This window comes from Oryctolagus cuniculus, chromosome 4 (assembly GCF_964237555.1).
Source record: "Oryctolagus cuniculus chromosome 4, mOryCun1.1, whole genome shotgun sequence".
Lineage (NCBI taxonomy): Eukaryota > Metazoa > Chordata > Mammalia > Lagomorpha > Leporidae > Oryctolagus > Oryctolagus cuniculus.
The window spans coordinates 2,917,339-2,945,101 of NC_091435.1; the positions used below are offsets into that span (position 1 = coordinate 2,917,339).

Below are 27,763 nucleotides of genomic sequence, written 5' to 3' on the forward strand. Positions count from 1 at the left end.
CCCAGAACATCCCCAGTGCCTGTCCCCAAAACAGGCAGGAAGGGCAGGGGAGGGGAGGGCGCTGCAGTGGAGTGACAGCCTCTGCTCCAATCAAATGGATGCTGCAGCCCCGCCTCCCCGCAGACAGACTCCGCCCTTGGCCGGCCACGTGAGCACTCGTGGGTGGGTCGGCGGGGGAGGCTGGAGAGGTGGGGGAGGAGGGGGAGGTAGGGGGGGCCAGGGAGGTGGGGGAGGCAGAGGACACTGGGCTCCCCCACACGCGGCTGCAGGCGTCCTGGCCACTCCCACACCAGGCCCATCTCCACCACCCCCTCCCCGCCCTGCACAGGAGGCTGCAGGCGTCCTGGCCACTCCCACACCAGGCCCATCTCCACCACCCCCTCCCCGCCCTGCACAGGAGGCTGCAGGGGTCCCGGCCCCCCAGGGACCACACCTTCCCCCGCCCCCAGCCGGGTGGCTGCCCCCAGGGACACAGCAGAGAACAAGCCAAGCCCGATTTCCGTATAAGAATATATTATCTAAAAGACAGTTCAAAAATAAAAGTTCTGTACAGCGTCGTGAGTTCCTGTGGTTCTGGAAGCTGCAGGCGGAGGCTCGGCCTCCGGATCCCGCCGTCCTCAGGCGCGGTCTGCTGGGGAGAGGAGGGCCTGGGTAGGCTTTGGCCCGACTGGGCATGCGTGGGCTCACACCCAGGCCACGGCACAGGCGGCGCCAGGACACGCCAGGGACCCCGGCCAGGCACTGTGGAACCAGAGCGACCCCTCCCAGACCCCACTGGGCTGGCTGCCTGGCTGTGGTCACGACGCCCACGTCCCAGCTCCCTGCTGTGCGCACCCGGAGCCAGTGCAGGCGGCACAGGTGGCCGGGGCCCTGCCATGCACCGGGGACACCTGGGTCGGTTCCCGGCTCCCGGCCTAGCGTAGCCTCGGCCGTTTGGGCATCTGGGGAGTGAACCCTGGACGGGGCTCTTGCCTGTCTCTCGAATACATAGACACAAACAAAAAAATGTTCTGACTTAGAAATGAAATGCTGGCACGCCTGGCACTTGTGCGGTTGCTAAGACAACCCCGGGGCGGGTGGGGCCAGGGCGCCAGGGCAAACCCCGCCCGGCCGCAGGTGCTTCAGCGGAGCTGCTCCCAGCTGGCCCCCACGGTCACTTCTGCTGTGAGCTGGGGGCGCCCCCTGCCCTCGGCCCGAGCGCCACCTCCACACGGAGCAAACACACGGGACCACACGGGGGGCTGGCTGCCCCCGCGCCTGCCTGCCCTCCCCCACTCCACCGGGGCCTGGTGTGTGGCAGGGGAGGCGGGGGCGGTGGAGGCAGGGGAGGCGGGGGGGGGTCGCCATCACTCAGCGCCTCCCACCTTGGCTGTTGTGCACATCCCTGCTCTTCTGGGTGGATCGCTCCGTGCTCCCAGATGTCAAATTCTCCGTCCTCTCCGGTCCCTAGGGCGGAGCAGAGCGGCTGCGTCAGTCCCAGGGAGCCCAGGGAGCCAGTGGGGCGCTGAGATGCCTGTGCCCACACACACACACACACACATCATACACAGACACGCACACACCACACACACATTGTACACACACACCCCACACTCAACACACACATAATACCTACACATGCACACACACCACAATCATACATGCATACACACACCATACACACATTGTACACACACCGCACTCAACACACACATCATACCTGCACATGCATACACACCACAATCACACATGCATACACGCACCACACACACCCCACACATCATACATGCACACATACACACACCATGCAACAACACACATTGTACACACACACCCCACACTCAACACACACATCATACCTACACATGCACACACACCATACACACCAAATCATACATGTGTACACACACCATGCACACATTGCACACACACACTACATATCATACATACACACATACACACACCATGCACACAACACACATTGTACACACACACCTTTATACACGCCACACACATAATACACACCACACAGTGCACATCATATCCCCCACACACCCATACACACAGCCTGCACACACACACCCACATACACCCACACACACAGGTGCCTGCCAGGTCCTGCCTCTGCAGCCCGGAGCCCCACCCGCGAGCTGCTCACGAGAGCTGGGCCCATGTGGCTGTCCCCGATGGCCGGGCCTCGCCTGGTGCCTGGACCCGGAGCTCAGGCGCTCCACTGGCTGCAGCCGGCACAGCCACAGGGGCCTGGCTCAGGCTTGGCCTCTCCTGTCCATCGGGGGCAGGGTGGCAGCACCCCGGGTCTGGGCAGCAGGCCGTAGGATCCCTCCTGGCCAGCCCTGGCTCCCGGGACAGCTGGGAGAGCTGGGACCGTGCTGCTGTGGGGAGACCCCTGCTGTGGGGAGACCCCCCCCCGCCATGGGGAGACCCCGGCTGAGGGGAGACCCCTGCCGTGGAGAGACCCCTGCCGTGGAGAGACCCCTGCCGTGGGGAGACCTCCCTGCTGTGGAGAGACCCCTGCTGAGGGGAGACCCCCCTGCTGTGGGGAGACCTCTGCAGAGGGGAGACCCCCCTGCCGAGGGGAGACCCCTGCCGTGGGGAGACCCCCCCTGCTGTAGGGAGACCCCTGCTGAGAGGAGACCCCTCTGTTGTGGGGAGACCCCTGCAGAGGGGAGACCCCTTTGTCCTGGGGAGACGCCCTGCTGTGGGGAGACCCCCCCAGTCCTGGGGAGACCCCTGTGGTGGGGAGACCCCTGGTCCTGGGGAGACCCCCCTGCTCATTTCCAACCCCACCCCTGTTTCCCCTGCTCTTGGCCTCTGGGCCTTCCCAAAGCCTCTGACCTGGCAGACACCTGACTGCTAAGCACTTATTGGGCGCCACTGCATGCCTGGCCTTGGGTGCAGCTGGGGGAGACAAGCCCGACACAGGGGACCAGGGAACCAGCTCAGGGCCAGCAGGATGCCGAGGGCAGCCGGGGCCCAGTACCTGGGGGGGGGCAGTGGACGTGGGCACGTTTCAGCTTGGGCAGTGAGATCACGCGGGCAAGGCCAGACCTGGGACAAGGCGTGAGGGGCGGGGCCTGTGTGGGCGGGGCCGCTGGCATCTGTGGGGCACCTGGCAGGCTCTGGGCGGGAGATCTGCACACACTAGGTTCTGACAGCCAGGGCGGCTCGCGGGCTCTGAGCCTGGGAACCTGACCCTTTCTGGAAGGCACATGGGTTCTCTGCAAACGGGGAGGGGGGACCGGCTGCCGTGTATGTGGGTGGCTGCTGTGTCCCTGTCCAGCGGCCACTCCTGAGCGACTCGGAGGCTTTGTGGTGGATGGCCTTGTGCCCCCCTGGCCTCCTGGGGCCGCTGGCCCCTCCCTGCCCCTTCCCTGCCTGCTGTGCCAGGCGCCCTTTCCCCACCCCTCCCCTGCCTGCCGTGCCCGCGTACCTCCCCACACCTCCCCTGCCTGCCTGCCACGCACCTCCCCACCCCTCCCCTGCCTGCCGTGCCCCCACACCTCCCCACACCTCCCCTGCCTGCCGTGCCTGTGCACCTCCCCACACCTCCCCTGCCTGCCGTGCCCGCGCACCTCCCCACACCTCCCCTGCCTGCCTGCCACGCACCTCCCCACCTCTCCCCTGCCTGCCGTGCCGTGCACCTCCCCACACCTCCCCTGCCTGCCAGCTGTGCACCTCCCCACACCTCCCCTGCCTGCCATGCCCCACCTCCCCACACCTCCCCTGCCTGCCTGCCACGCACCTCCCCACCTCTCCCCTGCCTGCCGTGCCCGTGTACCTCCCCACACCTCCCCTGCCTGCCAGCTGTGCACCTCCCCACACCTCCCCTGCCTGCCATGCCCCACCTCCCCACACCTCCCCTGCCTGCCTGCCACGCACCTCCCCACCCCTCCCCTGCCTGCCAGCTGTGCACCTCCCCACACCTCCCCTGCCTGCCATGCCCCACCTCCCCACACCTCCCCTGCCTGCCAGCTGTGCACCTCCCCACACCTCCCCTGCCTGCCAGCTGTGCACCTCCCCACACCTCCCCTGCCTGCCGTGCCCCACCTCCCCACACCTCCCCCGCCTGCCAGCTGTGCACCTCCCCACACCTCCCCTGCCTGCCGTGCCCGCGCACCTCTCCACACCTCCCCTGCCTGCTGTGCCAGGCACCCTTTCCCCACACCTCCCCTGCCTGCCGTGCGCCCACACCTCCCCACACCTCCCCTGCCTGCCGTGCCGCGCACCTCCTCACCCTCCCCTGCCTGCCTGCCACGCACCTCCCCACCCCTCCCCTGCCTGCCGTGCCCCTGCACCTCCTCACCCTCCCCTGCCTGCCTGCCACGCACCTCCCCACACCTCCCCACACCTCCCCTGCCTGCTGTGCCGCACACCTCCCCACCCTCCCCTGCCACGCACCTCGCCCGTGGCGTCGTCTCTCCGCTTCAGCTCCTCGTAGTGATCCCTGGACTCCCGCAGCGGCTGCAGCATGAGCTCCTCCACCACGGGGAACAGCTGTGGACCCACGGGCGTCAGGCCTGGGCCTTCAGGGCCATCCACGGTGCGCAGCGCACCCCCAGGGACCCTCGTGCCCCCACCCCATTTGTCTCCTGTGCCCCTTGCTCTCAGTGGGCCCTGCCCCTCCCTCATGGGCCCCTCCCACGCCTGAGAGCAGGTGGAGGCTGTGGAGGTCTGGGAGGGGCTGGAGGAGGATCCAGGGAGCTGGGGGCCACAGAGGCAGGGGGAGGGGCTGGGAGGCTCTGCAGCCTTGGCCTGGCTCAGAGAGGGGAGGCCTGGGGCCGGGTCTGTTCTGTGCACAGGGGTGGGGGGTGTCTGGAGGTGAGGGTCTGGGCAGGTGCCCCAGGCAGCTCTGGGCGCTGGAGGGGATGGGGATGATATGGGAAGGGAAGGCTGGGGTGGGTGACGAGATGGGACCTGGAGCCCGGGGCTAACGGCTGGGGGCGCCCATCCCAGGGCAGAGGACCCCGCTGGTGGTCAGGGCTGCAGAGGGAGGGGCCGGGAGTGTGGGGGATGGGGCAGGGCTGCAGGGGCGGGGGAAACAGTTCTGGGGCCACAGTGGGAGCAGGCTTCTGAGGCTGTGCGTGTGTCCATGTGTGCCTGCTCATGTGTGTGCCTGCACACGTGCATGTCCATGTGTGCCTGCGCATGTGTATGTCATGTGTGCCTGCCTGTCCATGTGCGCCTGTGCATGTGTCCACGTGTGCCTGTACATGTGTGTCCACGTGTGTCTGCGGATGTGTATGTCATGTGTGCATGTGTGTGTCATGTGTGCCTGTGTCATGTGTGTCTGCACATACGTGTCCATGTGCGCCTGTGTCATGTGTGTGTCGTGTGCGCCTGTGCATGTGTCCACGTGTGCCTGTACATGTGTCATGTGTACCTGCGCATGTGTGCCTGCGGATGTGTATGTCATGTGTGCATGTGTGTGCATGTGTGTGTCATGTGTGCCTGTGTCATGTGTGTCTGCGCATATGTGTCCATGTGTGCCTGTGTCACATGTGCCCACACGTGTGTCCATGTGTGCCTGCGGATGTGTATGTCATGTGTGCATGTGTGCGCATGTGTGCCTGTGTCATGTGTGTCTGCACACACGTGTCCACGTGTGCCTGTGTCATGTGTGCACACACGTGTGTGTCATGTGTGCCCGTGCATGCAAGCACGGATGTGTACGTCTCCCTGCTGTGACGTCTCACCTTGGTCACCATTTCGAACATGGGGATCAGGACAAACTTGATGAACCCAATCTGGGCTGTGGCTTTGGTCACTTTCTCTCGGTCCATGAACGGGGCCACAGGGAGCCCCTCCGACTTCTCGCGGTCACTCTGGGGGAGGCAGAAGATGTGACATGAGACAGGGATGGCCCCGGACCCAGATCTGAGAGCAGGGAACACCACTGGTCTTGGAGGAGGCCCCAAACCAGCCGGCCAGCCGGCTACCAACCGAGCCACCACCACACAGCCGGCAACTGACAGCTGTGGCCACACCGCCGGCAATCACGGGGACAGAGAGACAGGCAGAGAGAAGTCCTCCATCTACTCCTTCACTCCCCAAAAGCCCACAACAGCTGCAGCCGGGCCAGGCTGAGCCAGGAGCCTGGAGCCCCACCCAGGTGTCCCATGTGGGTGCAGGGGCCTGAGGACTTGAGCCATCGCCACTGCCTCCCAGGGTGTGTGTCAGCAGGAAATTAGATGGGGAGCGAGCGGAGCAGGGACTCCGATCTGGGATTCACCACGAACCGGTCCCTGCCGGGCGCGCAGCCAGGAGCCACGAGGATGCGTTTCGGGACAGGCCGCCCGGGACAGAACCCCAGCTGGCGCCGAGCCCCACCGCTCTGTCTCAGCCTTCCAGCGGACGGCTGGGTGTCCCCAGCCCGAGCTCTCTCCCGCCCCCGCCCCCAGTTCTTGCTGGTTGACTTCTAAGCCTGACAAGTCGGCCCGGGAACCAGCGGCCCCATGGAGGCAGCCGTGCGCCTCAACCACATCGGCTCTTCCGCGTGTGGGAGGGCTCTCCGGAGGCTGGCCCGTCCCCGCGGCTGGCTCCTGCGGACACGGCCCCGATCCCTGCGGCTGTCACCTGCATGAAGTACTCCTCCAACAGGCAGTCCACCCACGGCTCGGCGGCTTCCATGGGTCGCACCTCGTTCGAGACGTCACAGCACTTTATCAGGATCATCTTCAGCTGGAATGGAGGTGCCGGAAGTTAGGGGAGGGGGCGGGGCCCTGCGTCAGGGGCTCGTCGGGGCCCCGGGCGGCAGGGACCGAGCTCTGCCAACTTTAGGGAGGACGCGCTCCAGCAGGGTACCTGGGTCTTAGCCTCCTGGGGTGGGGGGAGGGGACACCCTGCACCCCAAAGCAGCAGATTCACGCTACTTTGCATAAAAACCATAAACTGCAAATCCCAGAAACAGCTTCCTGATTTATGGAGACGCAGGAAGAGAGAGAGAGCGAGAGAGCGAGAGAGCGAGAGAGCTAGCGAGCGAATGAGCCAGGGACAGCATCGGCCAAAGGCACAGGTTCAAACAGGGAGCTGGGAGACACCTGCTGAGCCGACGGCTACAGGGCCCCGGCGGCGGCACTGAGGGAGTTGGCTTCAGAGACACAGAGCGAGGAGCGGACCCTCCTGTGAGAGCTCACGGGGCGCCGGCCTCAGCTCCTCTGTGCCCGAACACAGGGGCAGAAGCAAGCCGGGCCCTGCTGGCCGCTGGGTGTCCATCGGGCAGAACCCAACTCTGCAGGCCATCAGAGGAAGCCCTGGCTCCGCCCTCGGCTCCTGGACCTTGTGCATTTGCTGGGCGGTTGGGTGTGTGTGGCGGGGATGCCTGGGCTTGTACCCGCAGGTGCCCCTGCCGTGTGGCTCAGCGCGCTCCTCCTGGGCCCCGGCCGGGTGGGGCCCCTTCGTCTGGCCTTCCTGGCCCCAGTGATGGCCCCTGCGGCACCGCTCCGCGTCCGGTTGCCCCCTCTTGGGAGCCCTCCCTAGATAGTGGACCTCCTCGTCTTTCCTGGAGGCTGGGTGCCCTCCTGCCCGGCAGGGGTGGGCGGCCACCTGTACTTCAGGAAGTTCACAGCTCAGGCCGCAGGGCCGGCCAAAGCGTCCCCCTGGACCCAGCCCAGTAATGGCCTGCAGCCTGGCCCTGCAGGGCTGGCATCCTGGCCGTCCCTGGGACCCCTGACCTCCCCGCCCAGGGCTGATCACGTGTCACGTGTCACGTGGCCTCGAGGGTGGCCCTGGAGCTGCCTGTGGCCTCCCGTGGGAGGGGGACGTGGTTTGGCCGAGGGCGGCTCTGGCTCCAAGTCCCTGCAGGAGAGCAGACTGCACTGGCCCAGCCTGCCTCTGCCATGGCTTCTCGGCTCTCCTCGGTGCAGGGCTCGCTCAGACTACGTGGGATCTAATAAGCTGCCCTTAGCCTCTTCTGGCCTCTGGGCTGCACCGCGGGCCCCGGCGCCACTGCTGAGCGCGCCCCCGCCTGCTGCCCTCTCCGTCTCCTCCGCGGGCCCCGCCTCCCACCCTGCCCGTCCCCACTCCTCCTTGTCTAGACCTTTACACGCCCTGGACCACAGGGACACTGGCCACCTGCCGCTGCTGTCTCATGGCGAGGTCTCGAGTGCCAGCCGAGGGCTCGGGCCCTGAGCCAGCTCCACGCTGCGGTGACCCCGTGCCAGAACCCCCGCCCCTCGCCAGCCCTGATCCCGTCACCTTTGGGCACCCTCCCTGCTGACGGAAGGCGGCGGTGTCCCTGTCACACAACCGACTTCCGAGCACAGGGCGTGCCCTTGGCCAGGACCCAACCCCACGAGCCTCCTCTGGAGGCCCCGGAACGTCCGCCTGTTTCTCTCCCCAGAAAGGCAGACCCCGGGAAGGTCAAGCGTGAGGTCCCCTCCCCCTCTGGCCACACAGCCCTGAAACGCAGGCTGGCTGGGGCGGGGGTCCTGCTGGGTCCCTGGGGGCTGGCCCTTGGCGGTTCCTGTTCTGGGGGCTGTGCCTTCGTGGGAGAGGCCTGACCTCCACCCAGGTGGCCCCCACAAGTCAGAAGGGGGCAGGGCGCGGGAGGAGCACCCCAGCCCCAGGGCAGCTGTGCAGGGCAGGCCCCGCCGAGGTTTGCTGGAGGAGCAGGGGCCCTGGAAGCCACGTCGGCAGCAGCCACTCACCAGCGTTGTGTGCTCCTCGTTCCTGTAGTCGAAGTCCTCCAGCTTCTCTCTGAAAGCAGCCACGATCTCGGCGTGCCGCGCCATGTCCGTGGCCAAGATCAAGGTGATCATGCCCTGGGCGGGGAGAGCAAAGCGCTGACTCGGGCTCCGCGCTGAGGCCTGGGGTCCCTGTCCCCCCAGATGACGGCTGGGGCAGGGCCAGGGCCGGGGCCAGGGTCTGGGAACGCAAGCCGGGTCTCCACGCGCGTGGCAGGGACTTGACCACGGGAGCCCTCACCACTGCCTCCCCGGGGCTGCGTCAGCAGGGACAGGAGCGGGTGCCGGAGCTGGGACTTGGGCCTGGGCTCTCTGCAGTGGGAGTCCTCACCGCCTGCCAGGACGCTGCCCCAGCCCGCAGCCCAGTGCTCACAGGACGCCAGGAGGCAGCCGACCTCACCCTGCCACAGCTGTGCCCAGGCTGCGAGCCTGCCACTGGGCGCGGTGCCCTCGTGCCACAGGTCTGGCCCCGTGACTGGCCGGGCTCGGCTGTGCGGCCGACATCTCCCCTCGATGCAGCAACCCAGGTCCACGAGGGCACTCGGACGTTCTGGGAGAATCTGCGGCACCTGCTTCCACGCCCCGGGACCTGGCGGAGCCCCGCGTGTGGTCTGTCCCCAGCTCCTAGGGGGGTGGGGCAGTAACTGGCCTCCCAGGGGTCTTCCCTGTCATCTAACTGCACGTGACATGCATGTGCTTACGGTTTGGCAGTGAGTGAAGTCTCAACACAGCTAACGACACTTAATGATTTTTAAAATGAGAAAGCAGTGAGTTTTTAAAAAATATAAATAGGGCTGGCGCTGTGGCGTAGCGAGTAAAGCCACTGCCTGCGATGCTGACACCCACATGGATGCTGGTTCAAGTCCCGGCTGCTCCACTTCCCACCCAGCTCCCTGCTAATGCACCTGGGAAAGCAGCGGAAGACGGCTTGAGTGCCTGACTCCTGGCGTCAGCCTGGCCCACTCCAGCCGCTGTGGCCACTTGGGGAGTGAGCCAGCGGATGGAAGACCTCTCTCCCTGCCTCTCTGTAACTCTTTCAAATAAATAAATAAATCTCTAAAAAATAAGTAGCTCACTGCCTTGTTAGCCAAACTGGCTCAGGAAAAGCAGCATTAATTTGAAACCATGACCACCCACCCATCCCTCATCTGTCCTCACCCCCACCCCACTGTCTCTCCATTCCACGGTATCTGCAGAGCACAACTCGGCATCGGCTGTGCTGTTCTACGTTTCCAAAACAAGAAGCCCCCAAGTATCACACACAAAATCCACGTCAGGAATTTAGGGAATCCCAGATGTGTATGGGGGGGCAGCATTCCATTTGAATTCAGCAATTTGGGTAAAGATTTACTTGTGTTATTAATGATCTATTCTGCTACCCCTCAAAATCCTCAAAGCCAAAATCTTTGTAAACTACCAGGGCGACTACACCCCAAAAGTCTCGTCTTAAAGTTGGTGGGGCACCTGACACAGGAGCTCCATGGTGGAGGATCCCACGTTGGGGGAAGCCCCCCACGACGGCCCCCTGGGGTGCTGACCCCCCCCCCCGTGCGTGCCAAACACAGGGGTGCACCTGCTCTGATGCTTCAGGCCCCGGGGGTGGGGGTGGGCGGCTCCCTCACAGCGCTGGAGGCCCAGCGTCCACACTGAGGGCAGGGGCAGGGCCGTGCCACATCACTGCAGCCTCGACCCCTCGTATCTGTGCCCTCCCTCTGGGCCTCAGGGGAGTCTCTGGAGACCTAAGGGTGTGTGCCAAGACGACCTTCCAAGTACACCCCACTCCTCCTCTCCCGGGGTCACCCCGAGACCTCCTCCCCCACAAACGCCAGAGGGTGCAGCGTGGAGCCGGGGCTCAGCGGGCCCCTGAGTGGGGGGTGCTGTTTCTGATGGGCCGAAGTGCCATGGAGGAGATGCCCGCATGGGGCAGTGGCCAGCTCTGGGGGCTGGGGACAGCACGCGTGTCTGTCCAGGGCCTGCTCGCCCGCGGGAGCGCTATCTGACCTCGTCAAGCCTCAGTTTCCCCAGCGGCAAAGTGGACAAAGGGCTGGCCACGAGAGAAGCCACATGTGGGCTGCTCTAAGGGGCCGTGGGGGGGCCGGAGCTGTGGCATAGTGGGTAAAGCTGATGCCTGCAGGGCAGGCATCCCATGTGGGCGCTGGTTCGAGTCCTGGCTGCTCCTCTCTGATCCAGCTCCCTGCTGTGGCCTGGGAAAGCAGTGGAAGATGCCCAAGTCCTTGGGCCCCTGCACCAACGTGGGAGGCCTGAGGAAGCTCCTGGCTCTTGGCTTTCAGGTCAGCTCAGCTCTGGCCACTGAAGCCATCTGGGGAGTGAACCAGTGGATGGAAGAGCGCTCTCTCTCTCTCTCTCTCTCTCTCTCTCTCTGCCTCTCTGTAACTCTGCTTTTCAAATAAATGACTAAATCTTTAAAAAAAAAAAAAAAAGGCCATGGGTGCGGGTCGGTGGGACGGCGCGTCGGGAGGGCCCAGGCTCCGTTGCTGGGGCTCCGCGGAGCCCTGGGGTAGGGCACAGGCGGGTTGCCAGCACCCCCGGGGGCACGGCCCCGCCGCGCACCTGTCTGAGCTGCCTGTAGCCGTCGGGCGGCAGGTTGCAGAAGATGTTGCACTCGGGCCGGGCGAGGATGCGGAAGGCCACGGCGCAGTGGTGGTTCTCGAGCGGCGAGATGTCGTTGTAGCGGACGGCCAGCTCCGTGCGGGCGTTGATCTGGTACCTGCAGCAGCGAGGCGGCGGGGGAGGCTCAGGCCAGAGCCGGACGGCAGCACTGCGGGGCCCCTCTGCTGGCTCCCCTGCGCGCAGCGGCTCCCGGGCCCGGGCGGCGCCCCCACGTCCTCTCAGTCCTGCCCGACAGGGGCCGCTTGTGAACCCCGTGCTGGAAGTTACCATGGCCTCTTGCAGAAGTGGGGGAGAAGTCCAGGAGGGGCAGCAGGGAGCAGGGGGCACCACGGGACAGTGACTCGGGCCCCGACAACGCCTGCTCGGGCTCTCGGCACAGCTGATGCCCACGAGGGACGCAGCCCCCAGTCCCGTGGCCAGCAAATACAGCCGATACAGGCTGGAGGCCAGCCGTGTCCTGCGGGGCTCAGCCCACCCCCCCCAGGTCTCCAAGGACCCCTCCCCAGGTCTGCTCATCTGTAGCCCCTGCCCTCACCTCATTCCTGCCGGGGGCTGCCCCAGGAGGAGGGAGCCGTGGGGCAGGGTGTGTGTGTGGGAGTGGGAGTGTACACGTGTGTGTGTCTGCGTGTGTCACGCACAGGCAAAGCCCCCTGCTTCACGGAGACGGGAGGTGCCGCGTACCCACTGAGCCTGGACCCCAGGGCCAGCCCCACCGTGCTGGTGGCCCTGACGGCTCGTGCTAGGGGAGGCCTGGAGCCCAGGACAAAGTCCTAGGGAGGCGGCCGAGGGCTGAGCGGCCGGGGCCCCTGAGAGGCAGCACGCACGTGTTGTTGTAGCCCGGGTGGTCCAGGTCGTGGCAGATGGCCGCCGTCAGCAGGGTCAGGATATCCAGCGGTGGGAACTTCTCCTGGGCAGGAAACAGGGTGCGAGTTTTAACTGCCTCACCCGGCCGCTGGCATGGGGAGTGGGCACACGGGCTCGCCACAGCCCCTCCCGGCCACCCAGCCCATGGGGGCAGGCGGTGGGGTCCCCAGGGCTCAGTTAACCACGAAGGGCTTCACCCATGGGGTGCACAGCAATGGGGGTCCCTGGGAGAGGGAGGAGCAGCTGGGGACCCCCAGCCTCTGCTGTCCTGTGGAACAGGTGCAGCTCCCCACCCCAGGACTGGGGGCGGCGTGGGGGCGGGACCCACCTGGAGCCGGCAGAGCCAGACCATGCTGTACATCATCTGCGCCACGCAGAAGCAGTGCCGAAAGTTGTGGAAGGGGTTGTTCCTGTAGTTGTCATGCACACAGAGCTGCGGGGCCCAGAGCAGCCAGCTGACCACCGGCCCTGCAGGTGCACGGTCCACCCTGCGGCTCAGGCACCGGCTCAGACACAGCGCCACACCTGCGCCGCCGTGAAGGCACCCTGCACACTGCACACACTCACCGCACACTCACACTCGCACCTTGCACGCCCCTCACGTGCGGCCCCCACACTCGCACACTCCATCTCCACGTGCTCGCAGCTGCCCGCTGTTCTAGACCAAGCGGCCTCCCCGTCCTCCCGGGCTCTCCCTGTTTCTCCCGCGTTGGGACGGGGGCTCTGGGACAAAGGGCGCCGTGCACAAGGACGGACAGGCTGCGTGTCCGGGCCACCTTGCAGGCAATGCCGCCCCCTCGGAGAGCGGCCCGCGCACTCACCAGCCACCTGCGCAGCGTGATGGGGTTGATGCAGAAGTCCCTGACGAGGCCCAGGTCATGGAACATGTGCTCCAGGCAGCTCAGCATCTGCGGGAGGCCGGGGGTCAGCAGCCCGCAGGCGCGGCCTGGGGGACACGGCCGGGCGACCCGGGAGCGTGGCAGGCCTGGGGGACACGGCCGGGCGACCCGGGAGCGTGGCAGGCCTGGGGGACACGGCCGGGCGGCCCGGGAGCGTGGCAGGCCTGGGAGACACGGCCGGGCGGCCCGGGAGCGTGGCAGGCCTGGGGGACACGGCCGGGCGACCCGGGAGCGTGGCAGGCCTGGGGGACACGGCCGGGCGACCCGGGAGCGTGGCAGGCCTGGGGGACACGGCCGGGCGGCCCGGGAGCGTGGCAGGCCTGGGAGACATGGCCGGGCGACCGGGGAGCGTGGCAGGCCTGGGGGACACGGCCGGGTGACCCGGGAGCGTGGCAGGCCTGGTTCACGGCTGGCGAGCTCTCCCCCTTCCCGGCCCCCCCACCCCCAGTGTGAAACCTGAGTGGCGAGTCCTGGGAGGAGGAGCCTAGACAGGATGTGGGGGCTTGAGAGAGTGGCCGGTCCCCTGGGCAGTGGGCAGGACGGGCCCCACTCCGAATGACCACACCGAACACTGCCGTATCCATTTCTACACGGTGAATCCGGCTCAGGGGAGCACAGGGGTCCCGAGGCTGGGGGTGGGTGGGAGGGGCTCATGCTACTGCAGCGTGGGGGGTGGGTCTCTGCGGCGACTCCCTCCTTCTAACCCTAACCCCACTACACTCTGCTACACACAGCCCGGCCCAGGCGAGGCAGACTCTGTTTTCAATCCCGAAGAGAATTTGGTCACAGATGAGATGGATTTAAACATAACCCAGGGCTTTGGTGCTAACTGGGCAGGGGTTGGAGGGGGGGCCGAAGCGACCTGAAAACTCGAGACCTTGAACGCAGCCGGCCTTGGACAGAGGGGGGGAGCTGGGCAGCCCCTGGGGCATGTGCTCTGCCCAGGCCACACACCTGAGCCTGCCTGTGTCCTCCCCTGCTGCTGGCCACCTGCTGGGGTGGTGGGCTGTCCCTGAGGGGGCCTGGCCTCCCAACAGCCTCACCTCTGCACGCTGTGCACCGAGCCATGGCCCCTGCGGAGGTACAAGCCGAGCCCGGTGTCCCAAGGACTTCTGCATCTTAGTAACTTGGCAGCTGCTGAGCCAGCAAGTGTCCCCAGCAAGTGTCCCCACGGGCGGCCGCCTCGCCGCCTTCACCAGCAGGGGCTCACTGCCGTATGCTTAGCATTGTGGCTGCCGTCAGCCCCTGAACTCGCACCACAGGCCAGAAAGGGGCTTAGGAGGGGAGGAGCAGGTGGTGCCGTCCTCCTTCCTGGGCCTGTGTCACGGACACCCCAGCAGAGGGGCTCCAGGCCCGCCTGGCTGCCGGTGCTCGCTCCTCCCGGCCTGCCTGGCGATCGCCCTGCCCCTCCCCGCCCCCATCGGCTCTGCTGGCTCAGTTCACTCCCGGTGCTCTCCAGATAACCTGCACGCACTCTCGGTCTGACCCCCACGTCCAGCACTGGAGCCGGGACCCCAGGGGCCTTGAACGTGACCATGTCAGTGAGGCCCCTAGGAGGCTCTGATCCCGCGACACAGACACGCAGCTGACCCTGTGAGTGCCCACAAGCCAGGGAGAGGCCACAGGAGGGCAGGAACGTTGCTCCGTCCCGACGCCCCGGGAGCAGAGAATTCCGTGGTATCAAAGAATCCACCTGCACCAGGTCCCGTGTGCGAGGCCGGGACAAAGCCTGCTGAGCGCACACACGCGCGTCTCCCTTGTGGGGCAGCTCAGGTGCAGGGCACAGGTGTCCGGGAGCCCCTCACACAGCAGGTGTCCGACAGCAGGACCCGGCCTGAGGATGGGAGGGCCAGCTCCCACGCCCTGCTCAGCTGCTGCTTGGCCACCCAGCCCGGGGCCTCGATGCAGAGAGCTGCCGGTCCCCACCATCCTGGACGCGGGCCCTCGGGACCGGGTGTCTGCTGCCTGGTCACCCTCGCCCCCGCCCCCGCAGCCCAATGCCGCTCACGGCAACCCGAGGGCTGAAACGTTCCCTGTGGGATCAGAGTTGAGGGTGAGGACGGTCGGCAGACGGTCGGCAGACGGAACCATCTGGTGCCGCTTCTGCGGCGAAGGCGGTGGCACCTGTTCTGGGCTCATAGCCCTGAGCCCCGGTGAGCGCCTGAGTGTGGGCCGGGCAGCTGCAGATGCCGTGCTGGGCCCTGGGCCGAGCGGGCTGCGTGATGGAGACCGTGGGAGACCTACAGCCCCAAGAAGGGGCCCTAACAGTCAGGGGGACGAGAGCGGGGAGGGGCTGGGTGCTGGACAGAGCTGCTGGTGCAGAGATGTGAGCCGTGAGCTGCCCCGGGAGGCTGGGTGGGTCCCAGGTGTCTCCGCCATCTGTCACTCATGCGTCCAACGTCCTGGCTCCTCCAGCTTTGCCGGCCCCGCGTGGCGCCTCACTGCGGGCAGCGAGGTCCTTTTGGGAGCACTGGAAGCCCTCAGCAGGCCCCCTGGGGAGAAGCCTCGCAGAAGCCGAGTGCCCCTGCAGGGAGCCGCCGGCCACCTCCCAGGGGACACAGAGGCCGCTTTGCTGCTGTGGCCACGCGGCTCCTCCCACCTTGGCCGATGTTCACGGCTCCGGCTGCACACAGCGCTGTGCTGGGGGTGGGGGTGGAGGGGCTCCATGGTCAAGGGCGGCAGGAATGACCGCCAGGGCCTTTTCCGTGCAGGGCCGTCCACCAGGGGCCCCAGCTGCTCTTCCTCCCAGCAGGCTGAGGTCAAAATGACTTTGGGGACTGGGATCTTTCTAGAAGTGGCACTGGCTGACCTACAGGAGGCAGGAGCCCGAGCCCTGGGCCACTGATGGGGGTACGATGGACCCCCAGTAGGAGCAGCCAGGTCGAGTGGTTCTGCCGCTTCTCTGTGACGCTCCACCCCTCGCCGGCCACGACAGCCTGCCGGGGTTCGCTGAGGTCCTGCCCCACGGTGGCCGCTAGTGGCCTTCGCTAGGCTGCACAGCCAGGGCTTCTGCCGCGGGGTGGGGGGGGCACGTGTGTACAGCAGTGTGCTCAGGGCACTCCCCGGCCCCGCACGGCAGCCCCGCGTCACCAACGCCCTGCTTCCTGCCGTCTGCGCCGCAGCTGTGACCTCGGTGGAGGAGCAGGTGCCCGGCTCTGCCTTCCGAGTCACGGCCGACCTGGGCGATCCCTCAGGCTTTGGCTGAAGGCAGCCGGGCCTGGTGTCGGTGTGAGACCTCTTCCTTCCCGTGGGTTTGGAGAGAAAGGGCCGGCGCGGCTGCTACCAGATGATGACACTAAGCGATCTCCGTCTAAGCACCGGGGAAGAGCTGGAGGATCACCGCGGGCGCACGCGTCCCTGCTGCCACTGCCTGGGGTGCTGTGCCTGGCAGAGGCCCCCACGGAGGCCCGGCTGGCTCCGCAGCCGCGGTGCTGCCTCGTGCCCCTGCAGCTGCGGCAGAAGCCAGCCCCCTCCTCGGCGTCAGAAATCCGGGGAGTCGGGGTTTGTCCCGGCGGGAAAGGCACGGAGAGAAGCAGCAGGGGCCCCTGGTGCCGCCCGCTTACCTCGCTGGGCTCCCAGAGCCAGACGTCGAAGGTGGGCCTGCGCAGGGCGTCCACGGTCTCCGGGGACAGCAGGTACTGGAAGGAACGGGGCTGCCGTGAGCCGGGACCCAGGCCTGTGCCCCCCACACCCTCCCCTCTTTCTCCTCGCTTCCCCTCACCACGCCTGCACCCCTGGGACACCCGGATGGAGCTGCAGGCTCCTGCTTCTGCCTGGCCCAGCCCTGGCCTCGGCGGCCGTTTGGGGAGTGACCAGCGGATGGACGAGCTCCCCGTGTCCGTCTCTCCCTTGCTCTAACCTTGCCTTTCAGATAAAATGAAACAAATCTTGAAAACATGTATAGAACTCTGCAGCCAGAAACAACGGATTTAGCTGCCCACAAACGACAACTCAACAAGCCTCAGACAGGAGGCGCCACGCAATCAAGTCGGGGAGAGGAATCCTCCCGGCGCAAATGCAAGCATTAGCGAAGAGGCTGCCGGGAACCCCAGCCTGTGCTGTGACCTCACACCGGCACCTGCTGACCTCACACCGGGGGCTGGCTCCACCAGTCACCAGCGTTGGGTCACACTGCCGGCAGGAATGAAGGCTACTGGTGGCTCACTCCCCAGACGGCTGCAACACCCAGAAACTCCACCCCCATCTCCCACACGGGTGCAGGGGCTCAGGGACTTGGGCATCTTCCGCTGTTTTCCAGGCCACAGCAGAGAGCTGGATTGGAAATGGAGCAGCCAGGACTTGAGCCAGTGCCCATACGGGACGCCGGCACCGCAGGTGGCGGCTTAACCTGCTGCACCACACTGATCCTGGAAGGCCACGCTTCCGACAGGGGGCAGTGCAGTGTTTGCTGTTCAGAGTGCGCCAGGTCCTTTTGCTCTGTGGAAAGCAGCTGGCGTGGACTGGCGCTCTCCAGTGGGTCTGGGCTGGGGCAGCAGGAGCCGAGGCGCGAGTCTTATTTTCCTACAGAAAAAGGCAGTGGTCCACCTGCAAACCGCGGAGGCCGTGCGGTGAGGGGCTCGGAACCCACCGCCGGGCACTGCAGCCCGCAGAGGCTTCCCGAAGCTCCGTGCCGGGAGCTGGGACGAAGAGCTGCAGGTGGCCCTGCCGTGTGCACCGCCCAGGCCCCTGCCCACAGGGCCCCTGCCGTCCAGGCGCCAGCACAGAGTGGGTGGGGGAAAGGCAGACAGCCACAGCTTTGCTGCCTCGCCTTCCACCATGGCTGCCTGCAAGAGACCCAGCTCCGTTCTCCCCGCTCTGCTGCCCGCCCAGGGCCCCGATGTCCCCTGCAGCTGAGACAACGCCCGTGCAGAGAAGCCCCGATGAGCAGCTTCCAAAGCCCGGGGAAGGTGCAGTTAAAGGTAAGCGCATCTGGGCGCCGAGCATTGTGAATCCACGTGCAGTTTCTTCATGGTTTCCCGTGAACTTTTTGAAGACGCCTGCGTTGTTCAGGGGCAGCAGAGCTGATGGATGTGTTTCCAAAAATTTAGTTACACGTCTGAGTGCCTGGGGCCGGCGTCAGGGCTCAGGTTAAGCCACCAGCTGTGACGCCGACATCCCGTATCAGCTATCTGGTTCAAGCCCTAGCTGCTCTGCTTCCAGTCCAGCTCCCTGCTAACAGCCTGGGAAGGCAGCCGATGATGGCCCAAGTGCTGCCTCTGCACCCACGTGGGAGACCCGGGTGGAGCTCCAGGCCCCTGCGCCCACGTGGGAGACCCGGGCGGAGCTCCAGGCCCCTGCGCCCACGTGGGAGACCCGGGTGGAGCTCCAGGCCCCTGCGCCCACGTGGGAGACCCGGGTGGAGCCCCAGGCCCCTGCGCCCACGTGGGAGACCCGGGTGGAGCCCCAGGCCCCTGCACCCACGTGGGAGACCCGGGCGGAGCTCCAGGCTCCTGGCTTTGGCCTGGCCCATTCCTGACTGATGAGGCCATTTGGGGACTGAACCAGGGGATGGAAGACCTCTCTTTCTCTGTCTCTCCCCGTCTCTCTCTACCATTCTTTCAAATAAATAAAATCAATCTTGGCAAAAGCCGCATTCAAGCACAAACACTACACCACATCAGCCACGGGGCCAGGCGGGCCGCTGTGAGCAGTGGCGTCTCCGTGTCCACCTGAGGATCAGGCACCGCCCACAGCCAGGGTGGGCGTGGCCCCAGGACGTGACTCCCATCTCACCTTGGGATACGTGGGGACATCACGGCGAGGGGTCAGCTTCTTGTTGTTATCCAAAAAGCTGTACTTGCAGGGACAGCTGGTCCTAAAGAGACAGCGTACGATGAGCTTGGTGTTCTCAGGGACCCGGCAAACAAGCCCCGCCCCCCTGGCCTTGTTGGTTAGGGCAGGAAGTCACCGAGGCAGGGGCCAGCCCTGAGCACACCCCCACCCCCCCCGGACCGTGGGTGCCCATTCGGCTCGGGAACACACAGGACGTCGGCGGCCCCACTTCGGAGTTTCTCAGAAACCTCTTGGGTGCCACAGTCAGACGCCCCACGAGACCCAGACCCAGACACGGGAGGAGCTTGCAAAGCCCGAGCCCTCGCTTCTCTCCCGCAAAGCCTGCACCTCGAGCTCTCTTCTGCTAACGGCATGGTGGTACTTCCGGAACGTTCCTGGGCATGCCCGGACCGGGGCCAGCCGTGCCCCGCAGCCGCCTGCTCTTCCACCTGACACCACTCACAGAGCTCACGGCATCTGATGGGAGCCAGGTGCAGCCGTGGCCACAGCTCGCGTCAGCCGGGTCCCTGGCGATGGATGGAGGCGGGCACAGGCGGGGTTTCCACCTGACCCTGCTTCCCCCGCCCCGGTATCAGGGCGTACCCCCGGGAGAGCGCAGCGTGCCCTGGATGGGGGACCACCCTCCGCCCTTGAGCTCAGCCTGGGGACCGCAGTGGACCCGAGCATCTCCCCATTCGGCAGGGGGAGGGCAGGGTGGGGGCGCGTCCGGCTTGCTGCAGCTTCACCCCGCCGGCGTCGGGGGCGCGCACCCAGGGAACCAGACACGGCGACGCTCAGGCCGCCTGTCAATGCAGCCCCCTCCTGGGAGAGCCACTTGAAGCTTTAGCGCGGGAAAGGAAGACCCGCGAATCCTCGAAGCCCGGATGTCTGCCGTGAGGGGTCCCTCGACGACAGGGAGAAGCAAAGCCCCCGTGCACAGAGACCCTCGCTTCGTCACGGGTGAGCGGCTGTCCTCCAAGCACAAAACCACACCGGACGCCGCCCGAGGACCCTCCCGGGCAGTGAGCCAGGTCGTCACGAGACCATCAGCACGGGCACGGCAGGGCACGGAAGGTTCCCCACCTCGCGCACGGGCCAGACCGAGCTGTGAGGAAAGCCCACGCTCGGTGGATGGGGGCCTTCTAGAAGCACCCGTGAGCTGCACACGCACTAACTGTACTCTCTGCTTTGTTCGTGATACTACAGTGGAAAGATCACAACGCAGTATTTGAAAGGTTTTTCTTTTAAACTAGGGACTGTGTCCCGATTTAACAGGGGCCGTGGGGGCGGCGGTTAGTTGTGGGGGCCTCCGGGCCCCAGGAAGGGACGGACCGACTCCTCTGAGGCCAGAAGCCCTCCAAACGGCTTTCTCGGCATCCTGTCCTTGGCGCTGGGCCAGCAACTGTGCCCGGAGCCGCTGGGGCCCCCGGTGTGGCTGGGGGGCTCTGACAGACGGAGCAAGTGAGTCACGAGACAGACAAAGGCCCCTCACGGTCACCCCGGGCACCAGAGGCCCAGGCGCGTGTCCTGAGCTGGGGCGGCCCGCACAGACAGGAGCTTCCACTGCGGAATCCCACCCTCTCTACCCTGCCTCGGGGCGGCGACCCTGCCGCGCCGTTGCCATGGGAACAGGCATCCGCCGGCTACCAGGGCAGATGCCCCGTGGGTTTTCTATTCCGGGCTTGTTTGTGCTTTCCTGGGCTCCCCTGCCCCGAGGGAGGGAAAAGCCACAGAAATGACTGAGTCTCAGGACAGAGCAGCCCCTTCCGGCCCAGCCACGACCCCCACGCTGTCCCTGACTCAGGGCTCCAACACCCGGGCTTTGCCGCGCTGTGCGTGTGCGTGGGTCGGCTCAGGGCTGGGCTCAGCCTCGCCCGATGCCTTCTCTCTCCTTCCCGCTCCCACCCGTGGCTGGAACGTGCTCCCGTCAGGCCGGCATCGTGGGAGGGGATCACTCCGCTGCACCGTGGACCCCGTCCTGGTGAAGCCACGTTTGCACCAGCCTCGAGCCGGGACGCCGGGCTGCGCCACGGGCCCACACTGGATGGCAGGCGACCCTGCTGTCCTCGCTATCGGGTGCTTGGTGCTCCCTGTTCTGCACGTGGTGGGGGGGGGGGCTGCTGCCCAGAGTGCACGACCCTGGGGCTGCTTCTCCTGCAGCTGCGGGCACACCTGGTGCCTCTGGCCCCGTCTGCTCCGGGCGGGAGGACCCGTGCACCTGCCTCTCACCCATGGGGGGCACTGCCACAGCCCACGGCTGGGGATGAAAGCCTGGCGGGCACCGGGCAATCTTCCTGCCCGGCGTCTATGCCACCGTGAACCCTGAGAACGTGCTCGCCGGGAAAGGGAGCCGGAGCGCCTCCTCCAATGAGCCTGCAGCCCCACGACAGACGGCCCCGGCCCCCACGCCCCTGCACCCACGGGCCCTGTCGGGGCCGCTGCCCACACTGCCCGGGGCGCGAAGCCACTGCTGGAGCTGCCCAGGGGCTGGGCACCGGGCTAGGGCCAGGGGCCAGCGTGGGGGTGGGCACCTCCGTGGGCCTCTGGGCTCTCCCCTGCCGTCACAGATGGGGGCTTCGTCTTATCCCTTCAGAGCCTCCCACATGGCAACAGCTCAGTCACAACTTCTGAGGTCACACAGGAGGCGCTCAGACAGCTAGCTGACAGGGAACCATGCTGGGATGTGCCCTGGTCCACACCCCAGGGAGGCTCAGGCCAGGCCCTCCAGGGGCCACCAGCTGGCCACGCCCCTCCTGCCCCCACACGCCTCCCAAGCCGCTGGCTCACTCGCTAGGCAGGCTGCCCCCAGTGCGTGAAATCAGGGGCTGATCTCCAGGGGGCGTGGGCGGCGCCTGCACTGGGCGGCTCTGGTTCACTGGCACCCCCAGCAACGGCAAAAGTGGCATCGGGGATAGGGAGGAGCCGCGGCATCCCCGGGCCATCCCCCAGGCACCGAGGAGCAACCAGGACACCAGGACGTGGGTGCCGACCCTGCCCGCAGGTCAGCGCTGCCACCGCACTGTGCCCTGTCGACTGTGAGCACTGAGTCGGCCGTGTCGGCTGCCCCACGCTCCCGGAGGCTCACTGACCCCAGGAGCAGCCCCGGCTCTGAGCAGGTGACAGTCGTCCACAATTCTCTTGTGGCCACCAGTGCCGTGGGGGTCTTCGCCAGTGAGCCGGCGCCAGGACGTGGGCCCCCTTCAAGCCAAATCCTTCTTCCTGTCCTTGTTCTCTTTCGAAATGGCTGCTGACTTCTCTCAAGCTGGATAAATTCCTGGGAACACTGGGCTCCCCGGGAAGGTCCCCCTGGCACCCGAGGCCACCTGCCTGGCCTCCATCTGCCACCTCCAGCCAGAGAGCCACGCGACTGAGCCGGAGCCCGAACCGGAACCGGAGCAGATGGGAGCCACACAGCCCCTCCCGCCAGCCCACATGGGCCCACCTGTTGCTCCTGGCCGCCAGCTCCTCACGCATCTTCTTAATGTCACTCTTGCATTTCTCAATCTCCACCACTTTGAGTCCTTCCACTGGGGACAAAAAGAAACAGCACGGAGTTACACGGACCTCACAGGGGTCCCAACCGGGGCTCCGCGTCCTGGGCAGAAACCGGCTGTGTGCAGGCTGCCCACTCCCCACTTGGCTCAGCCACGCGGCTCTGCCCTGGCAGGCACGGCCCGTGGCCAGCCTGGAACCAGGGTGCCCGCCTGTGCCGTCTCCACAGATCCGAGGCCACACCCCGCCTCCCCTCTGTGGGCCCCAACTCTGGTACCCGCTTCTTGCTTTCTCCCTCTGTACCCCTACGCACCGGCCGGGGACATGGGACAGAGACGTCTTTTATCCCAGACAGAAAAGGAAAGGGGGAGACGCGCCTCCGACGCGCCCGCACGCAGCAAGGATCAACGCCGCGTTAGGGTAAAACCTTTCATGTTAGGGTCCCCTGGGAGCTTCACCAGGAGGCACCAAGGACCTGCAGCTGCGGGCACATCTGGCGCCTCTGGCCCCGTCTGCTCCGGGCCGCCGCGGAGGCACGTGGTGGCGGACGCAGCACCCTCGGCAGCCCGCGCCTCCCGGCCAGCGGCACCCTCGGCAGCCCGCGCCTCCCGCAGCCTCCCAGAGGCTGTTGGATGAGAGCTGCTCTGGGAGGGAGGGGCCAGGAGCTCTGACTCTGCAATCGCACCTCAGCTTTTACGCAGACGCTGCCCACGATGTCCTTCCAGCCCGTCTCCCAGCAAGCCTGGCTCCGAATCGCTACTAAAAATAAGCACCAGCGGCTTCCGAAGGAAACACAGAGCTGGGATCCGGCCGGCTCCTCCGAGTCCCCTCCCTCCCCAGGCAGCGCAGCAGCTCCAGGGCACTGGTCCAGGCAGCCCGGCTGGAACCCGCACCGGGCGGGCATCCGAGAAACCTGCAGGGCTGGAGGCCGAGCGAGGGCCTGGCTTTCCGGGGGCGCGCGGGCGGTTTGCACCTGGGCCCGGCGGCCAGTGCGGCCGCTGTCCTGGGTGCTGACTCGCCAAAGTCCACGCCACCCTTGGAGGGTGCATTCTCGCACCCAGGACCTTGAAGACGCTGTGGAACCTCACCGGTCACCTTCCAAGCACCGGGCTTTGGCTCGCACACGGCGGCCTCCAGGCTGCAGGGTCCCACCCCACCCCCACCCGCCTGCCTGCGGTTTGCTGACGAGCGCAGCAGACATGTGACAGGCAGAACATTCTGGAAAGTGAACAGATGTGGAAGGAGCCGGGCAGGTGGGGAGGGTCCTAGGCGCTGACCACGCCCACCCGCCAAGACCCAGGGCTGCAGCTCCCGAGCTTCGCGGTTAACTTTCTTGGCCTGAAAACAAGGCTGCGAGGAGGGAAGACCAAGCACCTCGAAGAACGTTTAAGAAGTGACCCATGATCCCGCGCGTCTGGGAAGACTCATTTCACTTCAGGGGTCTCCTGGGGGCGTCCTCCCGGCTTCCCTCCCCCGCCCATGCCTCCCGAGCATCGACCTCATGCAGTCTGTCCGTCCAGCTGTCCACCCCATCACCCTGTCCACGTCCTACCTCCTCCCCTTCCCAGCTGTCTCAGCCATCTGCCCACCCTCTCCGGTGTCCCCCCCCCCATTCATCACCTGCCCACCCTCTCCGGCGTCTCCCCCACCATCCATCACCTGCCCACTCTCTCCCCCCATCCATCACCTGTCCACTCTCTCCCCCCCATCCATCACCTGCCCACCCTCTCCTCCCATCCATCACCTGCCCACCCTCTCCCCCCATCCATCACCTGCCCACCCTCTCCTCCCATCCATCACCTGCCCACCCTCTCCCCCCCATCCATCACCTGCCCACCCTCTCCCCCCCATCCATCACCTGCCCACCCTCTCCCCCCCATCCATCACCTGCCCACCCTCTCCCCCCATCCATCACCTGCCCACCCTCTCCCCCCCCATCCATTACCTGTCCACCCTCTCCCCCCCATCCATTACCTGTCCACTCTCTCCCCCCATCCGTCACCTGCCCACCCTCTCCCCCCCATCCATTACCTGTCCACCCTCTCCCCCCCCCATCACCTGCCCACCCACTCCGGCGTCTCCTCCCCATCCATCACCTGCCCACCCCCCCATCCATCACCTGCCCACCCTCTCCCCCCCCATCCATCACCTGCCCACCCTCTCCAGCGTCTCCCTCCCCTCCATCCATCACCTGCCCACCCTCTCCGGTGTCTCCCTCCCCTCCAATCAGATGCATGCATGTGGCCACGTAAGGGAGACAGAAGCCACGCCCACACAGAAGGAAGCACCTGTCTCGGCTCCACCTGCCGGCTTAAACAATAAAACACCACTTCCTGTAAGGCCCCGGTCTGTCTCTGTCCACCGCTCCTGCTACAGGTGGGCTCGGACCAGAGGCTCCTCTGGCCCCCCAGCACTGCCCGGAGCTGGAGTCCAGCCCACACTTCCTGTCCGGGCCTGCTTCGTCCTCCTGGACTCTGCCAGGGTCTGTGTGACCCTCTGCGAGCCACAGCCACCGGCAGGAAAACCTCACAGTGATTTTCTGGGAGAGACGCTGGGGGCCGAGGAGGCCGTGGCGGGCGGGAGGGCGGAGCCGGGGCCTGAGCCGCTCCATCCTGGCGGCCGAGCTCACGGCTCACACGCGGCTCGGGCTGCCTGGGCCGGGCAGGGCGAAGCTGCCTCCCACACTGTGCCAAGGACGGCGCTCGCTCCAGAGCCTGCAGAAAGCCCACTGACCCAGTGACACGGAGAAGACAAACTCTGGCCCCGCATGGAGGCCTCTGGGTTGTTGGCACAAACCCTGGTCAGCTTTGCCCCCAGGGGTCAGCTCCGCCCTGGCCCACGCCCAGGCGCAGTCCAAAGGGCACAGGGAGCAGCAAACCAGGAAGGAAGGAGTTGAGTCTCCAGGCAGGACGTGGGGCCGCCTGCGCGCTGCCTGTCCACGGACTCACCACTGAACGCCCAGAACCCCGGGCGCCCGGGGACGGCGGAACAGCTCAGGCAGGGAGGCGGGAGGAGAGGAGAGGTTTACGCGCGATTCAAAAGGGGTGTGCTTCTTTCTTTTTAAAGATTTATTTTTTTATTTGAAAGTCAGAGTTACACACAGAGAGGAGGGGCAGAGGGGGGGGGTCTTCCATCCGCTGGTTTACTCCCAAAATGGCCACAATGGCCGGAGCTGATCCGATCTGAAGCCAGGAGCCAGGAGCTTCTTCCAGGTCTCCCATGTGGGTGCAGGGGCCCAAGGACTTGGTCCATCATCCACTGCCTTCCCAGGCCACAGCAGAGAGCTGGATCAGAAGAGGAGCAGCCAGGTCTTGAACTGGTGCCCATATGGGATGCCAGGACCACGGGCAGCGGCTTTACCGCTACACCACAGTGCCGGCCCCGAGGTGCGTTTCTAAGGGTGCGGAATAACCAGGGTGCTCCACTTAACACAGGTCCCGTGCAAGGCAGCTCACCCACAGCCAGTGCACACGAGCACACGGGCACGTACGTACGTGTGTGTGCACACGTGTGAGAGTGTCTACTGGGGCAGCCCCAGGTACAGTGGTCCGTGCAGGGCAGGGCTGTCCTGAGAAGCTGGGCTGGGCAGCTCTCCAGGGTCCAGCTACAGTGACTGCCCTGGGCTGCAGGCGACTCTCACCTCCACCTGCAAGGACCCAGAGTCTCCTCTGCTCCCTTCCTGGACGGACACCTGGGCCGTCTCCCTGAGACTCAGCACCGGTGCGCGTCCCTGGGGAGAGCCCGTGTGCTCGTGCACGCTCGGTGTGGGGGAGCTGCTGCTGGCGGCCCAGGGTCACCCGGAGGCCCCAGGAGAGGGCTGGACCCAGGCCAGGTGGGGCTCAGCACCCGGAGGCTGCACCTGCTCAGCTGGGGTGGGAGGTGGGCACCCGCAGGCTGACGTGAGGACAGCTCCCTGGACACTCCCGGCCCGACTCCTTCCCTACCCCACAGAGAGACAAGCCCCTGACTGCACCCCTTGGGGCCGGTCCCCAGGGCAGCCATGGCTGGAGGGAGCACGGGCTACGCTGACCTCGGCAGGGAGCCTGCCCTTGCTGGGTGAAGGGGGACTCCCAGGTGAGCCACGTGTGTGCAGGGACACCCTGTCTCTGGGGAGGGAGCCAGCTCCGGAGAATTCTGGGCGCGGTCGTGTGGCCTCCGTCCTCCCCTGGGCTCCCACACAGGCAGAGCCAGCACACGTTCAGGGAGGTGCGCCGGTCACTCCACGCCCCAGCTATTCCTAGTCACGCGTAGGTCCACCCTGTTCTCTGTAAGGGTGCTGACAACCGGGGCCGGCGCTGTGGCACAGCCGCTAAGAGCCGCTGCCCAGGGTGCGGCATCGCACATGGGCGCCGGCTCAAGTCCCAGCTGCTCCACTTCCCATCCAGCTCCCTGCTGTGGCCTGGGAAAGCAGTGGAAAACAGCCCACATGCTTGGGCCCCTGCACCACGTGGGAGACCCAGAGGAGGCTCCTGGCTTCGGCCTGACCCAGCCCGGCCGTTGCAGCCGTCTGGGGAGCGAACCAGCGGATGGAGGATCTTTCTCTCTCTGCCTCTGCCTCTCGCTAACTCCACCTTTCAAATAAATAAATCTTAAAACATAAAACAGAGTCTGCCAATTAATGAACGAATTGCATCTTCAACTTGCATGGCTCCTGGGAAGAGACGGAGATGCTGGAGCTGGGGGCAGGAGACGACGGAGGAGGAGAAGCCGGGGCGGGGCCGAGGAGCTGGAGGAGGCCATGCGGGGCCTCCGTGACGCCTCGCGCCCGTATGGGTGGGCGGGCACCGGGCAGGGTCTCCTGTGCTGTTGGCCAAAACCCTTCCGGAGTCTGGAGAGGCCTCTGCTCTCCGGGTTTGGTAGGGAGCCGAGCTCGCCTGCCACGTGTGGAGCTGCCGTCTGCACACACGTGTCCTCCTGCTCATGGGTGTCCGCCTGGTGTCTGTGCACGGGGCCTTCTTTAGAATGGTGCTTGGCCGGAGCTCCCACGGTCAGCCAGAGGTCTTGAGTTGGGGCCATCCTGGGGTCAGGGTCAGGTGACTTGGTGGGGACGCTGGGGGAGGGGGCAGCGGGGCCTCCAGCGCCTCCAGGGGGAGGGGCCCTGCCCACACCTGGGCTCTTCGCGAGAACCGAGCTGGCGGGTGAGCTCTGGGTGCTGGAGCAGGCTTGGGAAGGCACACTCCTCCGGCCTCCCTGGGGCTGGGCTGGCAGGGACACGGCCGGCTCTGTCAGTGTCGCGGGGGCCCCGTGTGGCAGGGGCGGTCCTCACGGCACCCGGCTCCGCGTGCGTCCCAGACGTTGTCCTTGCTGCGTGAGCACCGGGCCTGCTCCCAGGAGCTGCCCAGAAACGCTTTAGAGAAAAACGCTTTCCTGCAGCCACTGTGGCCTCCCGAAGCCGAGCCGCCCGGGCCTCTGCAGCCGGGGGTG

At 66.1% G+C, this 27,763-nt stretch overlaps 1 protein-coding gene across 9 annotated transcripts in view; it reads right to left on the reverse strand.

Annotated features, from left to right (window-relative positions):
* Positions 1-496: 496 nt before the first annotated feature.
* The window catches only part of PDE9A (phosphodiesterase 9A), an 81,628-nt gene continuing 54,361 nt past the window's right edge, over positions 497-27,763 (reverse strand). For 6 of the 9 annotated variants that reach the window (XM_070071792.1, XM_070071790.1, XM_070071795.1 and 3 more), the window contains 13 exons: positions 22,290-22,374; positions 18,809-18,890; positions 16,639-16,713; positions 12,998-13,084; positions 12,505-12,609; positions 12,137-12,219; positions 11,253-11,409; positions 8,646-8,759; positions 6,574-6,678; positions 5,694-5,822; positions 4,399-4,494; positions 1,365-1,446; positions 497-631 (listed from right to left, as the gene is read on the reverse strand). In XM_070071792.1, the coding sequence (XP_069927893.1) occupies positions 618-631; positions 1,365-1,446; positions 4,399-4,494; positions 5,694-5,822; positions 6,574-6,678; positions 8,646-8,759; positions 11,253-11,409; positions 12,137-12,219; positions 12,505-12,609; positions 12,998-13,084; positions 16,639-16,713; positions 18,809-18,890; positions 22,290-22,374 (1,214 nt within the window). In that variant the 3' untranslated portion in view covers positions 497-617. The remainder of the gene's footprint in view (positions 632-1,364; positions 1,447-4,398; positions 4,495-5,693; positions 5,823-6,573; positions 6,679-8,645; positions 8,760-11,252; positions 11,410-12,136; positions 12,220-12,504; positions 12,610-12,997; positions 13,085-16,638; positions 16,714-18,808; positions 18,891-22,289; positions 22,375-27,763) is intronic. The other 3 variants (XM_070071793.1, XM_070071791.1, XM_070071797.1) reach the window with 1 other exon arrangement.